The following is a 20,441-nucleotide window of genomic DNA, read 5'->3' on the forward strand; positions in this document are numbered from 1 at the left end:
TCAGTTTTTGAAAAATAATTTTTATTGCTCACACGTATTCAAAGATTTTGTTATATGCATAGCTTGTCTCCGAGCTAAGTGTAAAGTAAATGTCTCATGGACTCTATATACCCCTTCTTATAGCTAACGTGCCTAAGGTAAACATTTGTGTTTGGTCTCTCTAGAATCCAAATGGGATTATGATTCTATCTTTGTGGTAACAAAATGACTCATTTTATATCATCTCACAAAGTAGATGATGCTAGCTACATCTCAAAACTCTTCTTTGAAAAAATTATTAATTGCATGACCTACTTAAAACTATAATATCTTATAGAGATCTATAATATCTTATAGAGATCTTTAAGTTCCTAAATATTTTTGAAAAACTCTTTAGAAAAAACTTAAACATATATCTATATATATATATATATATTATCCTTTACCTAATTAAACAAATATAAATAAAACATCGACTTTCATTTTCTTTTGATTTCTTCTCTCACTTCCAACCAATACAAAACAATCATACAACTTTTAACTCCTTTTTTTCTATTTGCTTTCCTATGACTGTTTCTCTCTCTTAAACTATAGATATATGAGTTTGTTTATGAAGAGAAAAGTCTGACTTTTTTTTTTCTTTTGTGTTTAATTGAAGTGCTTGAAACATCTCATAGCGGGGTCCTAATCCAACTTGTGTTGTTTATTAATATTATATTTTGAATTGATGATGTGTTAGCATCGAAGGTTTTGTCGTACATAAAGAAACTGAAGCATTTGGTATCCCTTGTCAATTTCCATCATAATTCTGCTTCGCAATATAAAGTGTTAAACCAAAAATAAATAATTTCTCTTTTTTAAGCCAATGTTTCCATTTCCACCCACCAATAATTAATATATATGATTCTTGAACCAACTCCATCGATTGGCTAAACCTAATCATAATCATCTCTTATAATCATATGATATGAAACATATAAAAAGGGCAAAAAATTATGCAATTGGTGTCCCTAATCATAATCATGGATATGTTTTTAAAGAAACAACACAGATGGAAAAAACATGTCTAAATATTTAAATCTTGAATATCACATAAACTACCATAATCTTGTATTAAAGCAGATTGTAACAGGTTGCCTTTATGAGTTAATTGCTTCATTAATTGTCACTGGCTCTATGTTTGATTAACCTATAAACCTTCACAAATAGAATTATGATTTCTTTCTAGAGGAACAAATAAATCTATAAATAAAAATACAGAAGAAAATTTCAAACTCTTTAATGCAACTTTTATAAAAATAAAGTTAATAAATTCTCTCGTGTGAGTTTTACAAACAAATAAAATTACAGAATCACTTATACAATTTGTAAATTTTTACAAACATAAAATTGCAGAACCTTTATGATACACAATTATCCAAATTATCTGTACATCTAAAAACTTATTAAATTATGATAAACATACTTAAATCAACTTGTTTTTATAATAGTTTTTATTTTTTTTTTGTATTAATTACATAGGGATTTGATAAATACTTATTGGGTTGGAGATCTACATCTACTTAATATAAGAACATCTTATAGTATACACTACAAGAAAATCATGAAATAGAAATCAATTTTAGAGATCAAGAATAATTAGTTGCTATAATGACTAAATTAAAGACCATTTTAGATATTAAAAAAAATTGATTTCTAAATTAGTTTCTATTATTGTTAAATAATTTTTAAATTGGTATCTAATTAGCAACCAAAGTTTTAACTACCAATTATTTAGATTTTAAATTTGGTAGCAAAAACTTTGATAGTTAATTAGATACCAATTTAGAAACCATTTAACAATAATAGAAACTAATTTAGAAACCAAAAGTTTTTTTAGTTTCTAAAATGGTCTTTAATCTAGACACTATAACAACTAATTATTTTTAGTTTCTAAAATTGGTTTATATTTCATGATTTGCTTGTAGTGATATAAAAGTGGATAGAAATCTCATCTTATAAGTCGGTTTCTTAATGTTAAATTAGACTTAAAGTCAACTTCTTAATATAGTATCAAAGTCATTTAAAATCTATTATAACAATAATTTCTTAAGTTTCCCATAAATATATAGTATCACACACAAGTTTACAAATCTTGACGTGACGAGGTGTGTTGAAAATCCTACATTGATTAAAAATAAGTAAATACAAATTTTACTTTATAAATCACTTTTATAAGATTAAGTTAGATTTAAAGTTACTCATTATCACACTAATAAAAAAATATTAACATATAAAAAAAAAGTTAGGAAGGCAAAATATCACATTAATAATTTAATATTTTGTAGATTTGATGGAATCCACTAGAGATGGATTATTAAGCGATTTCCCAAAGAAAATAATTGTATGAAGGAGGAAGTGGGTTTTGAAGAGGAGACACTTTTTCTTAGTGCAATCAATATAAGATTAAGACAAGACACTTGCAGTTACTTGTTAAGTAGTTGGAAGTTGCTTCCTCAATATCGGTTAAAACATGACACGTGAGATTTTTATTAAGGTCTATTGTAAAGTGGAATAAGTTTTTTAGTTCGTAAGAAAAAATAAATATTACTTGAAAATGCTTCTCAAATTACTTATATTTGAAAAAATAACTAATTAGAGAATTAATTGATAGTTAAAAACTGTTAAACTAATCTATAGAATTATATAGTTATGTTTGGTAAAAATTAACTTAAAAATAGTTTTAAACACTAAAAAGTAATAACATGTAATAAAGTTGTTAAGTCCAATTATAAACATTTATTAATTATAAATGTTTGGTAAAATTATATATTGAAATAAATAATAAAATAAAATGGACATGATGAATTTATTGACATTGATCCATAGTAAAAAAACAGAGTAAAGGGTCCTCAAATTTTGTTTCCACTTTTCTTTCAATTTTTTTCAATTTTTTTTTTAATTCTCTTTCAAGTAAGTGAATTGGATTTTGATTAATCAGATCCAAAATAAAAAAATTTGTTGTTGTCGATCCATAACAGAAGAATTTACAGCAGATGATCTAATGGACTTTGAACAACTAGACAATATGTTGTATACACTAACTTACTTTATTAGTCTTCAAAGTACTTTATTCCTTCATCAAGCTTAGATCCAAATTTTTCATAACCATAGAAAAAATCACTTATAATTCAAGATATCATTAAAACAAGACAAGTACGTTAATGAGCTTAAAAATATGAATTTAATCAATAATCTCAATTAAGGTCCAATTAAACTCAATTGGGTAAGTTCCAATTAAAACAGTGAATTTATTCTCAATTACAACGTAAGAAAGTTAAGATAAAATGTTTTAAGTGTGAGTAAAAATAAATTTATCAGCCACATAGTTTGGATGATGAAGACACACGACATCATAGTAGGAACATGCTTGTCGGGTGAGTAATTTATCTATTTTTCATTTACCATGATATTTGTTTTCATATTTTAAGTTTCTATTGTCATTTCAATGAATATAGGATATATTTAGAAGGATTTCAACATCTTGTGAGAGGTGGACATGTGTTAGAAAGTAATCCAGCATGAACAAAACCTAAAGTGTGCGGCACTTAACTCATGGCATCATTAATGAGAGGGTTGTTTACACTAAACATTAACATGTTGTACGGGGGAGGTGATAGAAATATAATTTTTAGATAATTTTGTTATGTACTTAGGTTTTAGAGTTTAGAATTTAGGGTTTAGCCGATAAAAAAAACTTAGGTTTTACATTTTTAAATTGAAAAAATACATTCTATGAGAACTTTAAACAATATATGAGATATTATGATGGTGTATGATAAATATGTTATGTGATTAGTTTATGTGAATATTGTTACTATTAAATAAATAAATCTTTTATTAAAAAAATACTATTGAATTAAGCCCCTTAGAAAAAAAATGTATATAGAAATGTACAATACAGAATACAAAAGATGTATTATTTTCATAATACAAATTTCAGAATGATAAAATTTGAATTTGAATTTATATGGAAGTGTAACTTGAAATCATGGGGTACAGAAAGCAATGTTAATGATTTTGTGTGGGATTGCAAGAGAAGTTAGGATTATAAATGAAGTGGGCTCAAAGTTAACTGAGTTGTCCTTCAAGCTGATGGGAATTTGGATAGGGCCATATCATATACCAAGCACAGTCTCATTTCTACAAATAATATGCCTATAGTAATATCTCATTTCACACATCATTTGTAAAAGATTACTAAAAAAAACACACATATTTTGATGATACATAAGCATAAAAAAATTACCGTGTCAAAAGAAAATTATATCAATCTAATTTATTTTTAATATAATTAAGAGGTATAATATATTTTTTAAATTCTGTAATTTTTTTATAGATAAATTAAATCTCTAGTTATGACTTTATATCCACGTTTTTTTATAACACTCTCATATTAGGTATCATTATGAAACTTGACATCTTAACTAAGTTGAAACTTAATATCTCAGCTAAACTGAGACCTCAAGTAATAACAATCATCTATCATCACATGAAAAAAAAAATATTATTAAAAGAAAAAAAAATAAAAAAAAAATATAGGAGAATTAGATCAAAGTCCATATATTAACAAAAAAAGGTAATTTATACCTATTAATAAAAAAAACTCTAAAAAAAGACTAAATGAAAATCTATTATAACAATGAAAATATTCTTTATGAATAAAGTCTAAGTTAGCAAGCTTATATCCAAGTATCCAACACCTTTTCAAAATATAAAATTATTTGATAACTATAAGATGTAATATATAATTCTATAAATATATAGAAGTAATGAATTATATTTTTTTTTAATATTTGACTACATAGTATATATAATTGTAATTCAACGGCAAGATTATAAAAAAAAAGTAAATTATTGAATATTTACACATTACAATTTTTTGGTTATTGAGATTTTCGTAGCTAGACCATTGCCCAAAGAAAATGTTCTTTCTATAAATATTTCAGCTATGATATATAACAGAGAAAATCACATTGAACAGAATTATTTCATTATAATATTTAGTATTTTTAGGGTTTAGCGTTAATATATTGTATAGAATAGTTATACTTAAAATAATTTAGTTTTATTAATTTAATATAGTTAAGTTATTTAATATTTTAGTTCAAAATATTATTTTTAACGCACCTTTTTGTCAGGTTAATAACCCCACTACAAATTCAAATTTAAATGTGTGAATTAATATTGTAAAATGGGGATTGAACATTGGTTCTATTATAAAAAAAAAAACTACATTCTATTGAATAGTCTTAGAAAGTATATAAAGCAATTACTTCATGCACCCCATAAATTGTGATCGGTATCCAATATTTATTTGAAATCACAAAAATATCTTTAAATAAAAGGGATGTGGATCAAAATATATTATCGAATTATTTTTCTGGAATATGATTTCAGAATTTGGATTTTCTGAACACTTCTCTAGATTTTGGAATCCTTTTTTTAGTACACATTTTTAAGATTTCTCTTTTTTAAATGTATTTTTATATTTTATAACTGATTTTTTAAATAGGATTTTGATTTTCTAATATTATTGTAGAATTTCATTTCTTTAACGCAAAAATCTATTCCAAATTTATTTTTCTGAATGTATTTTTTTATTCCACATTTTTAATTTTAAAATGAAATTTTTTAAAAATTAAAAACTGGATTGGGTGAAAATCACAATTCATCGGGTGCACTAAGAATTAACCCGTGTATAAACACACACTACCTAACCCGAAGGCAACATAAAAAAATATAAATTAGGTCCAAATCTATTGAAATTATAATAAATATTATTGGATTACAGTTAAATTATTTCAAGTGATGCAAAATTTCAAAATAAAGTATTTTATAATAATATAATAGTTTTGAAATAGAATGTCAATTTGCATATTTATTCTCAATATTTTAGCCCTTTTTCCTGTTTATATGGAATAATTAATATAAATTATTATTATGGATATTTAATTATTAATTAAGGAAACACTGCAATATGATATAATTTTATTTGACATATCATATGAAATGGTTAATCATGTGAAAATGAGATGAGATCAGTATGTGTGTGGTGAAATAAACTCCATAAAATTATGACTTAAATGATATAATCGATATATTATAAATGAATATAGATTAAAAGGTGTGTAATTAGCCGTATCATGTGTGTGGTGAAATAAACTCCATAAAATTTTAACTCAAATGATATAATCAATATATTATAAATGAATATAGATTAAAAGGTGTGTAATTAGACGTCATGATACTACTCAAATATATTGGTTTACAATAATCATGAAAATATATGAAAATATAGGTGTTGGAAGAAAGAAATGTGTAGTGAGTTACTTTTTAACTGACACTATTAAAAATAATTTTAGATATTAAAAATAATTAGTTTTTATATTGATTAAATTAAATATTATTATAAAAACTAAAAAATTATTAATTTTTAAATTATTTTTATTATTGACAAATAGTTTCTAAATTGGTATCTAATTAGCTTTCATGATTTTAACTACTGAATATTTATATTCTAAATTTGGTAGAAAAACCTTGATAGCTAATTAGATATCAATTTAAAAATTATTTATTAATAATAGAAATTATTTTTTTTTATATTTTTTTTTTAAATTTTCATGTTAAATAATAGTATAAACTAATTTAGAAACAAATAATTTTTTAATTTTTAAAATAATATCTATTTTAATAAATATAATAATTAATATATTTTTTTTATATTTAAAATTGATTTGATTTTTATTTAATAATTTTATTGTAATGTGTTTTGAATTCTATTAAAAAGAAAGTTTAAAGAGAAATAAATTGGCACAAAGTCCTTGCACTACTATCTCTAGAAAAGTGAAGTTGTGGATTAATAAGTATCACAACAATAATTATTATAATAAAAAATAATCCCAGTAAGTTTTTTTTGTGTAGAGAAAAAAGGGGGAAGGCACTAAAGAAACAGAAGAAAATGGAGGGTCCCACGCAAGCATTTTGTAGGTGATATTCCACTATAGACACTCATGTCACCAAGTATAGTAGCAGCTTCATGCTTATTAAACTATGGCTACTCATTTACATACACCAACCCACTCACTATTAATCACTACTTTATAAAACAATTTCCCACTTTCACAAAACTCTCCAATATGCATATCAACTCTTTTCTTAAAGGGATAAATCCTAACTTTGGATTTCATATCTTCGACTTTATAACTTCTAAAATTACAATTATGATTTAACTCACACTCTCATAGAAATAGAAATTAAAAACATTGCAAACAAAATTATTCATATCATCCTTGTTATGTGAAACATTTTAATATCGTGATAACTAATTGTGTCTCAAATCTCATAGTTTTTATTATTTCATAATTTGTAACATCATTATAGTGTTTTCATCATTTATAATATTGTGATAGGCTTTTCTAAGATGTAAATCTCTTGGACAATTCAAAGTAGATGCATATGTTTGTAAACATTAAACGCACGGAAACTACCATACAAGTAACGTCTACATCAATACAATTAAAGTAACTTTATTTCGAAATGTTTCAAGAGATTCAAAAAGTGAAAATAACACCAAAACATAAGTTTTCATATCCAGCGTCTAATGCATTGAAGAGAAAAAATAATGTGGCTAATTGAATAGATACTGAAGTAATGAAGATTCGAGTGTCAACTTTCATATTGATTGAAGATAAAGAAAGTCTTTCAAGAGTTTTAAACACTCAGAGCAAAAGTTTCTATATCAAAGATGTAATGACTATATGGAATTGAAGAAACCTAAAGCTACAACATTCATATTCAAAAGTTTATATAAAGACCTCTACGGTGAAGAATAGAATAACACATTACATACGCTCGTCATACGAAATACCCAAGTGCATAGAAAAACCTCTGTAGTTGTGTCTTAGAATTGAGCATACATTTCATATCTACTATTTGAGAGCAACCTCTAAGATTGGGTAGTGTGCAAACCATTGTAAATTCTTCACCAGTGTGAAGTATATCCAGTGAGCCTTGTTTGATTCTCTTTGAACAATAACTTTTCTCATTGTATTGAGATATCTTTAATCGTAGCGGGAGATTGAGACATTGTACCTAAAGAGGTTAGAATACTTGGGGTACCCGAGAGATTGAGAATATTGGGTGAACCTGAAGAGGTTGAGAATACTTGTAACTTGCAAAGGTGTAAAATACTGGTAACCTATAGAGGTGTAGAAAATACTTGATAGTGAAAGACTCTTAAAGTATGTGTCTCTCTTTATATTACTTGTTTACTTATTGGTTTTTGTTGGTTAATATTGTACGAATTAAGTGTGGACTCCATTCAATCCCCTATTTCTAGAGTAAAATAAATCTTCATAAATTATTGTCGTATATAAGAAGTAACATCTTAATAGTTAGTATTGTAGCAAACAAGACATACAAAGCTCAACTAAACAATAAAAAAATGTTCTTTGTAACTTTGTTAGCAAATAACCCTAACATGTACTGAAGAACCAAACATTTTGAATTAAATGTTCACTTTGTTCAGGATAAAGTTCTTAGGAAACAAATTGGGTGGTGGATAGTTTGTCCTGCAACATGAAAGGGTTTAGTATATAACTCTTTTTACAAAGTAACCTTGTACGTTTTGAGTTCGTTTGGAGAAAACAAAACTCTATTCTTATACATGTAACACCCTTGAAATAAAAGCAAGTGCGTTTATTTGCTTAATTTGGCTAAAAATATGATGTGGAAAAGGGTGGGAAATGTATGCATGCATGCACATTTTATAGCTTAATTTTAAGCCAACTATTTCAGAAGTTCATCACTGCAGTATATGTGGTTATACAGAATGGACAAATACCCATCAACATGTTTTGGAAGACAAATTTCTGATTACAGTTGATTTAAACAGCTTCAACCAAATTGAGAAGAAGCAGTAAGAGTATCACTTTACTATGTCAATGATTCATTTATTTGAGGAAACTTATTGATCATAATTAAAGACAAGACATAAATATATTAAGTCTTACCTTCTATATTGATGCATACATAAAACGTTCTTTAACAATCTTTATGTTCATTTCATTCCTAGACTTAGAAAGAGGAGTACAGTTTCATGTCAGATTAACAATTTATACATTACCAACGAAGTTTACCGATGGATAAGCATATCAGGTATCAAATCTTTCAATCTTAGATCCGTCAACAAATATTTGTTGATAATTATACATCTATAAATACAGATCAATCTCACAAAAATTACTCACTTGCTTATGTAATTATAATTTCATATGCTACTACTAATTTAAGCTTTAAAGAATATTTTTTTGCTAAAATTATCCTCATCCTCGATAAACTCGATTATCATATTTCGAAATCATAACTCGACATGAGAAATTTATTGAAAAATCATTTCGATAAAAATAGAATAATGAATAATTATTAAACTTCTTTGAAAAATACATTCCATTTAATTTATTATCTAAACTTAAATATATAGAGAAAATTACATAATTTTTGTTAATAAGTTGTTGAATTCATAAAACAAAATGAGTCGTATTTTCTATATTATCCTTTTTTTTTCTATGTTTCAGTGAATTGGGATATCATTGGAGAGAAAAAAGTTACTTAGTTAATGTCTTATACAGAGAAATGAGAGACCAAATTTTAAATAAACAAGTGTTGTTGAAGTGTGGTGAATGGTGTAAGAAATTTCCTTAATGAATGTTGGGCTGGACGCCACTTTAGCATATGAAAATACTGCATTTTCCTTTTTCTTCCTTCTCTAGAAGATTAGACAAGAAGCATAACACAACATAGTGGAAACAAAATAAGACACACAACAAACTCCTACGTACTACAAACTACTGTCAACTCCAAAATCATTCAAGTTCTCATAGAGAATTGCAGACACCCCTATGCCATTTCCTTCTTCTTCTCTCCACTTGTCTTCAACAACTAATTATTAACAGCTAGAACACTAACTTATTCTTCAAGTTTTTAATGTTGGAAATCCACATCGACTTAATGTTGGAAATCCACATCGACTAGATATTAGAGCCTTTTATAATATATAAGTGGGTGCAAACCTCACTTCATTGAGCCGGTTTTATGAGGTTGAGTTAGGCTTAAAACCCACTTCTTAACATGGTATCAGAGCCTATCCTAGCGAGCATTTGTTGGGTTTATCAGGCCACCCGCCATCAGACCGTTATTGGACCACCCATAACATATATCTCCACGCACGAGTTGGTAAAGAGGATGAGCTTCAAGAGAATGATTCAGAGTTCTTGCAGGGTGGAACCATGCAGTACCAGACACGAGATAGATCTTCCAAAGAACGGGACTTTTTTCGAATAAGCCAATTCATTTGGGACCCCGCGGATCCACTCTTTTTCCTATTCAAAGATCAACCTTTTGTCTTATCAAGAGCAAGAAATGAGATTGAGTTAGGTTAAATTTAATTTCGTAATAAAAATGATATTTGTTTTTTTGAACGAAGCAATGGTGGTAAGTGTGAACATGATATAAGTGAATGAGTAGGAAATCCATGAAAATACGAAATAAGTGCTCTATCTGATAGTAGAAATTAGGTTTATAGTTTATAATAAGAAGCTGTTGATGAGGCTAATGAGAATAATGGGTGACAGCAAAAGCACACTATTCTCCACATGTGCTTGGCACCACCACAAATTTAATTATTAAAAAAAACACATCAATACATATTTAACACGAGATAAAGAGAGAAGAAAGAAAATTATAAATATGAAGTGTTTAGTATGTTAAAATGTCTACATATATGATTACTTTTAATATGTTTTTAGTTCTTATAAAATAAATATATTTTAGTTCTCAGAAAAACAATTTTTTTAAATTGTTATTTTTAGTCTTAAATTACTCTTGATATTTGTACCATTTTTTTTATTTGTATCTCTTCAAAAAATATTATTTTGTCCTTAAAATCCATTTAAGGGTGAATAGATTTATTTTAATGATTTAAAAATTTTAAGGCCTTACGTTAAACACATAAACTATTACCGAATGTTTGATAATAACAATAATAGAACAAAAATTTGACATAAAAAAGCCAAAAGAAGTAAATACTAAAAATCGAAACATGTTAATTTATTGAGAAAAAAAAAACATTTTATTCTTATTCTACCGCCTAAGTGTGTTATTTGAAAAGGTGATCACCTAATTTTTAATAAAGCAGGTGTATATGGATAGAAATGATAAAAAGAAAGTTTTATTTTCTTAAATACAAAAAATAAACAGTATTTTATTAATTGAAAAATTTATCCGTTAAATACTAAAATAAAGTTTTAGTGGATCAGAGAATGTATTATATGTGATCTACAAATATGTAATCTTAAGTAATATGTATGTAATAATATATAATAAATTTTTTTAATAAGTTACTTTAATATGTGCAATTACATATATATGATCGATGTCATATCTCAGTTTCATCACTGGACCGATCGAGTCCTTAAGGTCTACGTCTATAAGGTCGACCGACAGCATACGCTTAAGCATGGTCAATGAAATTAATTCATGATTAGAAACTAGGTAATGTGACTCTAATCGCGGTCAAATTTCCTAATCCAGCCTAATAAGAAAAGACCAGTAAGGTAATATAAATAACACAAATGACAAGAATGAGGTATGTCATTATTTATAGTACTCTAACAACCGAATGTCAAACTCCTTTTGCTGACTTGAGTGTAGGAGTGACTTCTGCAAGTACTCTCATTCGAAAATCACTAAAAGACCGAGAACCAAGGCTAAAAAGAAAAGGTGAGGAACGAGCAAGAAAAAAAGTTGAATAACATTACCATACAATAAGGAAGAAAACAAATCTTCTCAATAGTTTTCTAAACGCCAACAACTATTCAAGAAGCGTGTTATAATACATGATATTATTATTTTAATATTTTTTATATTATTTAATTATAAATTTATCTTTTATTATATATATTTATTTTTACATTCATCTAATAAAAATCATACATAACTTTAAGGATATCAAAGTATTAGACGAAAGGTGGAAGGTAAGGTTAATTTAGTGTATATAAAAACACGATTTTGCAGTGTAATGGCCCACTACCATTCCTATATATACCCACCTCACAAATTCTAAAACCTCATGAGTGTGGGACTTCAACACTTTCTCATATAACATGGCTACTTCCAAACTTGTCACCATTCTTTTCTTTGCGTTTTTGAGTGTAGGCATATGCTCCGCTGCAAGAACACTCCTCACCATTGGTTTAGGTCACGGCATTGGTGGTGCTGTCCATGGTGACATCGGTGTTGCGGGAGGAGGCTACGGAGGTGGTGGAGGTTCAGGTGGAGGTGGAGGATACGGAGGCGCTGGAGAGCATGGCGTAGGTGGTTATGGAGGAGGAGCTGGTGGAGGTGAAGGTGCAGGTGGAGGATATGGAGCAGCGGGCGGTGGTCATGGTGGTGGGGGAGGAAGTGGAGGCGGTGGTGGCTCTGGCGGTGTTGCCGGTGGCGGATATGGAGGAGGAGCCGGAAAAGGAGGTGGTGAAGGGTACGGAGGGGGTGGAGCTCATGGGGGTGGGTATGCTGGCGGTGGCGGAGGTGGCAGTGGAGGCGGTGGTGGTGCAGGAGGTGCTGGTGGGGGATATGGAGCTGGCGAAGGAGGTGGAGCGGGTGGTGGATATGGTGGAGAGCATGGTGGTGGATATGGAGGTGGTGGTGGAAGTGGTGGCGGTGGCGGTGGGGGTGTCGGCCCCGGTGGAGGTGGATACGGTAGTGGTGGAGGATCAGGCGGAGGATATGGAGGTGGAGCAGCTGGGGGCGGGGGCGGTGGGTCTGGTGGCGGTGGTGGAGGAGGTTATGGTGGGGGAGGCGCACATGGAGGGGGTTATGGAGGTGGTGCCGGTGGGGGTGAAGGTGGTGGGCATGGTGGTTACTATCCCTGAGCTTTGCATGAAAAAGAATGTTGAAAAAGAATATGTGGGTCCTTCTAACCATAGTAGTAAAAGAAGAATAAGATATGGTTAGCAGGATTCTTATAAATCACTGAAATTGGACTATAATATGCTTCCATGTCTGTTAAAATCTCACGTCAAAGCAAAACATCCACTCCTTTCTATCTCTTTTTTTCATCTATTTATGTTATTTCTTATTGTAAAAATAAATATTTATAACAAAAGATAGATTTAAAATTAAATAATATAAAATAATATTAAAATAATAATATATAACTGGTCAAGATATCATTATTTTTTCTTATATTCAAATTTATTAAAAAAATAAAAAATAATTCTTAAATTTAACTCAACCTTTATATATTCCTTACATTCAATTAGGATAACCTGATAAACTTTTAGATGACTTTAATATTAAGTAATTTATAATATATCATATAAAATTATTATTTGTAGTGGAAATATTCAATAAATATACATAATATTTGTTAAATTCGTTATAATAAAGTCTAGATGACTTTAATATCATATTAAAAATATGAATATGAATTTTAATCTTAAAAGCTTAAAAGTGATTTATAAGATCACTCAGTTATATACTATATAAAATTATTGTTTCTAGTGGATATATTCAATAAATATACATAATATTTGTTAATCAATGTGACAACGGATATAACAAAACTACATAATATAAATTAAGCAAATGGTAGATACAGACAAAGAAGCATTACAAATTATTACGACGGGAAGAGAAGAATATCCAAATGTAATTATATCTAAATTGATATTTAAAATAAATTTCAATATTATTATTATTAACTAAATGAATTCTTGATCTTAAAAATTCTATAAGAATGTGGTAGTGTTTTAACCATTGATAGTTCTGGTTCGCCGAGTTAAGGATACATTTTGGAATGAATTAAAAATATTAAAATGGTTTAAATTAGTATTGATTAGCTAAAACACTAGCTCAAAAACTATTATAAATGATAGGAAATATTGTTTTTATCAATTGATGCTTCTTATGCTTTCAGTTTCAAAATAGTTTTACTCTTTTTTAGAGCTCTTGTGAGGGCTTCATTAACGTGCTTTCCAACTTTGGCTTTCATGTTTGTGGTGCAATTCTTTGTGTTTTATCGAAATAGAAGAAGTATTTTTGGACTTTTACTGATATTAATAGAAAGGTAAGTACTTTTAGGGGTGGTAATGTGGATGAATTATGTGTCCACGATCCGTTAAAAAAAATAGACAAACTCACTAATCTAACTCTTAAATAATCTGTTTAAGAGGACTAAAGTTAATATTATTATTGGATGAATCATTATAAATTATGTGTATACTTCTCTCTATTTTTCATCGTTTTGATATTATATTTTTCAAGTTATAAATTTTTAAGTACTTTAATTGAGTTCATACTCTAGTAATATTATATTTTAAAGACTTCCTTTTTAGAGTAGTATTTCCAAGCTATACCCCTATAATTTTTTTAAGATCTACCCGTTTTCATACATTCTAAACAAAATTGCACATTTTCCTTAAATGCAAGTGCCGACTAATTCTCTTAATGCAATAAATCTAACACAAGTGGCTTATGGGCAACAGAGCGACTAAGCATAAATTTATTATTTTTAATCACTACAAAATGCTAATCTATTTGTTTCAATTTAAAAATTATCAATTACTAAATAAAAATACATCCTTCATTTCTTTTTTTCTATTGAAACAAATAGATTATGTCGTGATATTTTTTAAAAAAATATTAAAATTAAATTACCTTGTAAAAATCTTGAACTTAACATTTAAGAAGTTTAAATTAATTTGTGTAGTTATTTTTTAAATGAAGGAAATTTTGAAGTATTTAAAAATTTCTCGATAACGTATATTTGTTACTCAAAAATACTTTACCCATACTTATTAATGAGGTATCTAATTTATAAAACACTAATACTTTTATTATAATGAGAATAATATATAATGTTATTTTGACAATGACTAATATATGTGATTTTAATTTGGAATAGAGCAATTACAATGATATACTCATCGTGGTTTAAGAATTTGTATATATTGTTTCAGATGGTATATCCTATTATTTCCAAGATAAATGATGTGTAGTGCATGGAAGGGTAAAAGGTAATATGTTCATAATAGACAAGAAAAGTGTTTGACAGATAGAAGATAACAGACCTCAAAGAGTTCATGACAAACTGGTATCGACTAACCCAACATAAAAGAGATCTAAAATAATAGCAAAACATCTACGCAATATCTGTTGTACAAAATAAAAAAACTCCAGTCTATATGACAAGCCTGAAAATATAGTATCTTATTTTTGTCAAAGAATTGTGTATTTAACTCTTCTATTACATTTAAAACATAATTGGCTGGCATATGTAACAAACTCCAAAGATTCTCTCTTAAATACAGAAGCATACACTTTTAGAGGATTCGGTCCTGAAGATCCGTCATCAATGTGGAGGCCAATGTGCTTAGCTTCTTTCCAGTCTCTCCTGCAATGTTCTTAAGGGAAGAGATGTCCTGTTGTGCCTGCAGAACAGAACCCATCCAACGTCAATACTTTTAACATTTCATTGTTCGAATGAAAAATCACATGAATACCTGGAAAGATAATCGATTGAGGAGGTCACTGGCAGTAAGATCAATGGCATTGTCTCTTGAGTCACCAAAAAGATCAGCACTGGAGATGGCACTCGAACCCTGGAATTAACAAGAGGCTAAACAGCGTCAAGTATCACCTTTGAAACAAAAGACAGAATAACTTCAATTAAGAATTTAATCAAGTTGGCAACAACTCATCTAGAACAGTACATCAAACAATAATCATTAAGTCCCAAAAACGAGGAAATTTGGTCAGTAGAAGAGATTACGAATAAATAAAACAGATAATCAACTGAATGAAGCTTCACAATCCTTCAACATATCTATCAGTGAAATCACACAACAAAGGGGACATAATCGATGAAATAAGTTAACCCCAAGCATATGAACACATTGCTATCGACATCATATGATTCACAATTACACAAATTTGAATCAACGAGCTGGCAATGTTGAATTGTTTCGGAGCTTGAATAGGAAAAATTATCAGAGATCTACAACAAAATTGTATATTCACACTATATGTTCCAGCCAATTATTAAAAGAAAGGTTACATACCGAAAACTTAGACAAAGAAGCTTGAGAATCCAAATCTGTAGCTTTGGTATGATCCCCAAAAAATTGGGATGATGAAATAGATTTGGCATTTGAGAACTTCCTTCTTGCCTCGTCAGATTCCTGAATCTTAAGAATACATGGGAAAGTAATATAAGGTGTAGGTTAAACGAATTTCTTAAACAAACAACACAGTTTTACAGATGATTGGCCACATGTATTTAAGTCAGAGAAGATAAATGAATGCTCACGGGTAACAGGAATTTCAAACATGTATGTAGATATTTTCTGAATAAAAATAGAAAAGTCATCAAGATTTGGTAGGAACAATATTAGTTTGCCGAATATCTTTCTGCCTAAACGGTAATAATTAATATTTCTATTTAAACTATTTTAGTTTTAATTAATATTAAAACAGACAATTTTAAATGGCCCCACATCTGGTTTATGTGATGCAACATAGTTATGATGATATCATTAACAAAATATAGCACACAACATCTGAACTATGACCAAAAATAAGTCTCCTGGTTTTTTATACTGACATACTTTAAATGCTAATATGTTTGTGATTGTTAACATAGAATGCAATTTAATACACTATTCTATGTGTATGCTAACTTTTCCATTTTAGAAAAGGCAAGCAAGGTAGCACTTTCTTCAATTGTTGACCATGCTAGCAGCATTTCGATGGATGTTTATGTTGTAAAAAACATTGAAGTGAATGGAACAAGATATTCATATGTATACCAACTATATTCATAAGAAATTACATTTCAGGGGCAAAAGATGCAGGTGGCTTACTTGCACTTTGGAGGAGCTTGGCCCAGATTTCTTTGGAAAGCCACCATCCATTCCAAAGTCTGCAAAAAAGCTTGATGACTTTGGTGGAGACACATGACTCATCACATGTGAACCTCCACTGTTCAACTCAGATGACTGGACATTTTCTACATACTCAAACCGAGATGTCGGAGATGGTCCAGAAGGCATATTGTTTGTTGAGGATGGAACAGGAGCAGGGGCTTCCTCAGGCTTCTGCTCATAGAGAGACTCACTTGGCTGCATTTCATGAGGATAATTTATCAATAATTAATGTCATCAAATTAAAATAGTGTAGGAGATAATGAAAAACTAACAGGACTTCTAGCATACATCTGCAAAAAAAGAGAACTGTTTGCATACCTTTTTAGTGAGTTTACGAGCACCAAGCCCCCCACTCTTCCCAGCTTTTTTAGCACCAATAGGTTTCTTGACAGTACTTGAAATTACTGAGTGAGAAGCCCTAGGTGAAGAAGTGCTCTCAGGCTTTTCAGGCTTCTCCCGAGTGTTTTCTTTTGGCACTTCATTGGTCCTGACTTCAGGAAGCCCATTAACACCCTGGGAAGACTGAGAAGCAACAGGTGATGAAGGCAAGCCTCCATCTTCAGCCATACTTTTAGCCACTTCCTTTGAAAGAATTTGCCTATACAAGTCTGCAGCTCTGGATGTGAATTTAGCCTCTATTTTGCCACCATCAGTCCAACCATGTTGCTTAAAGAAAACCTGTGCACGATTGTTTCCTCCAAAGCTCATCATTTTTAATTGCTCAGTACTCCATGAGTCTAAATTTGTAGACCTACATATAGAATAGCATATAGTTAATCAGCTGTCAATCTTTGTGTTCATTATATGCAACACCTTCCTACCTACCTGTTGTTGAAGAATGATTCACAGAATAACCATAGACAAAATAAAGATGCACAGGAACAGGAAGTGAAATTTATATTTACTGATAAAACTGGTAAGTATTTCAAATTACTCTTGGAAAGTTCAATAACATAATAAATATGCAAAGCTCCGTGGAGCTCATTGAATATACAAATAAAGCCTCTTTAGATTGAGTAATCATGTTTTCTTAAAACAAATGTCTACAGCCCAAACTTTTCCAGACACATGTCCCTAAAAAACCAACTAGTATCTGATAATTCCACGATTGGTTCCATTTATTTTCAATTATATTCAGTTGCTCCACTTTAAATCCTTATCCTCAAAGACCCGAGTAAATAATAACTACATAGCATAATTTATCCTATCAAACCACAAACTCATCTCTTGACTGAATAATCTAATGGAAAATAATAAAAGGGAATCAGAAATAATAACGATACTATCCAGGCTTCATCCTCGCAAACACAAAATATCATCCAAACCACTGGATAATCCCCAGGTTCCACCATAACCTTTTTCTGAAGGAACCACATAGGGGTCCCTTTCAACTATGCGAGGACAAAGTCTGTCCAAGGATTATTACTAAACTTGAAAAGAAAAATTCATAAAAAGAGTTACATGCTTTGAATATAAAATTAAAATTCCCCAAGATAAAGGTTATCTCCAAATCACATTACTATAAATCCCAAATTATACCCCATGTTATCCTGATTTCCATTAAAAGCCTTGCACTTCAAACTATCAATAAACATAAGACCTGTATCTTACGTGATTTGAATCATGTTTGAGGCATGGTTCAAAGCTTTTGAGGAGTTCTAATAAAAGAGCTTGCAAGGCGATTGTAGGTGAGAGCCTTACTGCACACAGCATATGACATTCATATCAAGAGTCCTGAACAAAAACTTGACAAATTACAAATCTAAGAATCAATTGGCTTGTGGCTCAAGAGTAATAGAAAATCTTAGAGGTGAAATAAAAGTGTTCAAGAAAATAAAGAATCTTTGTGGACTGGAAGTGTTTAAAAGGGAGTCTCTAGGTCTCGCCACTCAAATGTGCAAGTGCAATTATGATGCAAACTGGACAAAACACCGAAAGGCCAAAATAAGGCAAGAAAAGCTGCAAGTGAGGCATGATTCAAAGCTTTTTGCTGAGTTTTAACAAAACTTGGTACAGGGAATGGAGATGTAGAATTAATAATTTTTCCAAACATACGAAAAGGAAGTAAACATGAATGGACCGAGAAGATTAAGGAAGAAGTAGAAGTTTTGGTTGAAGAAGGACACTGTAGAAAATTATTTAGAATTTGATTTTTTTTTCTTTACCGAGTTAAATGGCATCATGCAATCCATATAACCCACCTCAACAAAATAGCAAACCAAACGAAGCAAGAAGATGCAAGCAAGGATTGCATCACCTAATGGAATAAGGCTCCTGTTATTCTTGTTGCAAAACTCGTACTAGAGACCAAACACCGGAGTCTGGTTTCATTCATTATTCAAGTTTTTAACCAATTTGGCTTGGGGAAATCTCTAAATGACAACACAACAGAGCAATACAACGCAGTACTGTAAATTCATCCGCACAAACATTCACCCCCACCAAAACACCATACAACATTCCCAATACAGAATCAGCCATACGATACAAACTAACAATTTCCGCAAACAAAACCCAACGAACAGATTCACCATTAAAAAAATATCATCAACACCTTACCTCACGAAGCTGATGTGCACGCCGAGACTTCGATGAACGGCGGAGCAATCGATGCAGAGGAAGATCCCATACGTGACGGACGCCCAGGTAGGGTTCTTCGCATTGCAATCGAAACACATCTGAAAACACAAAAAAAAAGACACAGAAATTAAAAGATCTACACAGGAGCACGGGAAACGCAGATCTGAAACCAGATCTCGTAAATCAGAAAGCAGAATCGAAAATTCCAGAGCTAATAAAGAGAAATCAGAAAATGAGCGATAGAATTAAATAGAAAAAAAAAAATCAGAAAACAAACCTTATTTTCAGACTTGGCCTTGAGTTTCCTGAAGACAATGTTCTTGTCGGTGAAGGCATCGGACGCCATTGGAAGATGAAAAGAGAAAAAAACGGAACGAAATTTAAGACTGGAATTGAAAATTTATTTTGTTTTTAAGCTTTCCGCAAATGAATCTCAGGGGTGCTTGGGGGAAGAGAAACACCACCTGAGCAATAGAGAATGAGGGAAGAAAATTTGCAGAGAAAACCACAGTGTTGTTGCGTTTCAGCGTTTGTGCATATATTTATTTATTTTGCTTCTCTTAAAAAGGACCTTTTAATGGCGAAATAATGAAATGACGGAACTGCCCTCCAGAGAAATCAGGGATGGTGGCGTTGTTGGGCTTTGCGTTTTCCCAAGTGGGTGAATGGTTGCTGTCCCTAACCACGACCCCTAAACGTCGTCGTTTCCACTGCCATTTTAATTCTTTTTCGCTTTCCTATTCAATCATTTTAAAACTCGTTCAAATAATTAAGATAAACACACAAGATCCTTAACATTTCAAATACATCTAAAATTTAAATAAAATATTTTATTATATTTTAATTAAAAATTCAATA

The 20,441-nt window shown here is 29.9% G+C and overlaps 2 protein-coding genes across 2 annotated transcripts; one reads left to right on the forward strand and one right to left on the reverse strand.

The window, feature by feature from the left end:
* The first annotated feature begins 12,128 nt into the window (after positions 1-12,128).
* Positions 12,129-13,123, forward strand: LOC137808677 (glycine-rich cell wall structural protein 1.0-like). Its single transcript, XM_068609922.1, has one exon. The coding sequence runs from the start codon at positions 12,183-12,185 to the stop codon at positions 12,948-12,950; it is 768 nt and encodes a 255-aa protein (XP_068466023.1). The 5' UTR covers positions 12,129-12,182; the 3' UTR covers positions 12,951-13,123.
* Positions 13,124-15,083: 1,960 nt separating this feature from the next.
* LOC137808678 (probable ADP-ribosylation factor GTPase-activating protein AGD8) lies at positions 15,084-20,189 on the reverse strand. Its single transcript, XM_068609923.1, has 7 exons — positions 19,861-20,189; positions 19,563-19,681; positions 17,322-17,754; positions 16,941-17,198; positions 16,140-16,265; positions 15,582-15,680; positions 15,084-15,509 (listed from the first exon to the last, which is right to left on the reverse strand). Exons 1-7 carry the CDS (start codon positions 19,927-19,929, stop codon positions 15,402-15,404), a joined length of 1,212 nt encoding a protein of 403 aa, XP_068466024.1. The 5' UTR covers positions 19,930-20,189; the 3' UTR covers positions 15,084-15,401.
* Between the last annotated feature and the right edge of the window lie 252 nt (positions 20,190-20,441).

This window comes from Phaseolus vulgaris, chromosome 3 (assembly GCF_000499845.2).
Source record: "Phaseolus vulgaris cultivar G19833 chromosome 3, P. vulgaris v2.0, whole genome shotgun sequence".
NCBI classification, from domain to species: domain Eukaryota; kingdom Viridiplantae; phylum Streptophyta; class Magnoliopsida; order Fabales; family Fabaceae; genus Phaseolus; species Phaseolus vulgaris.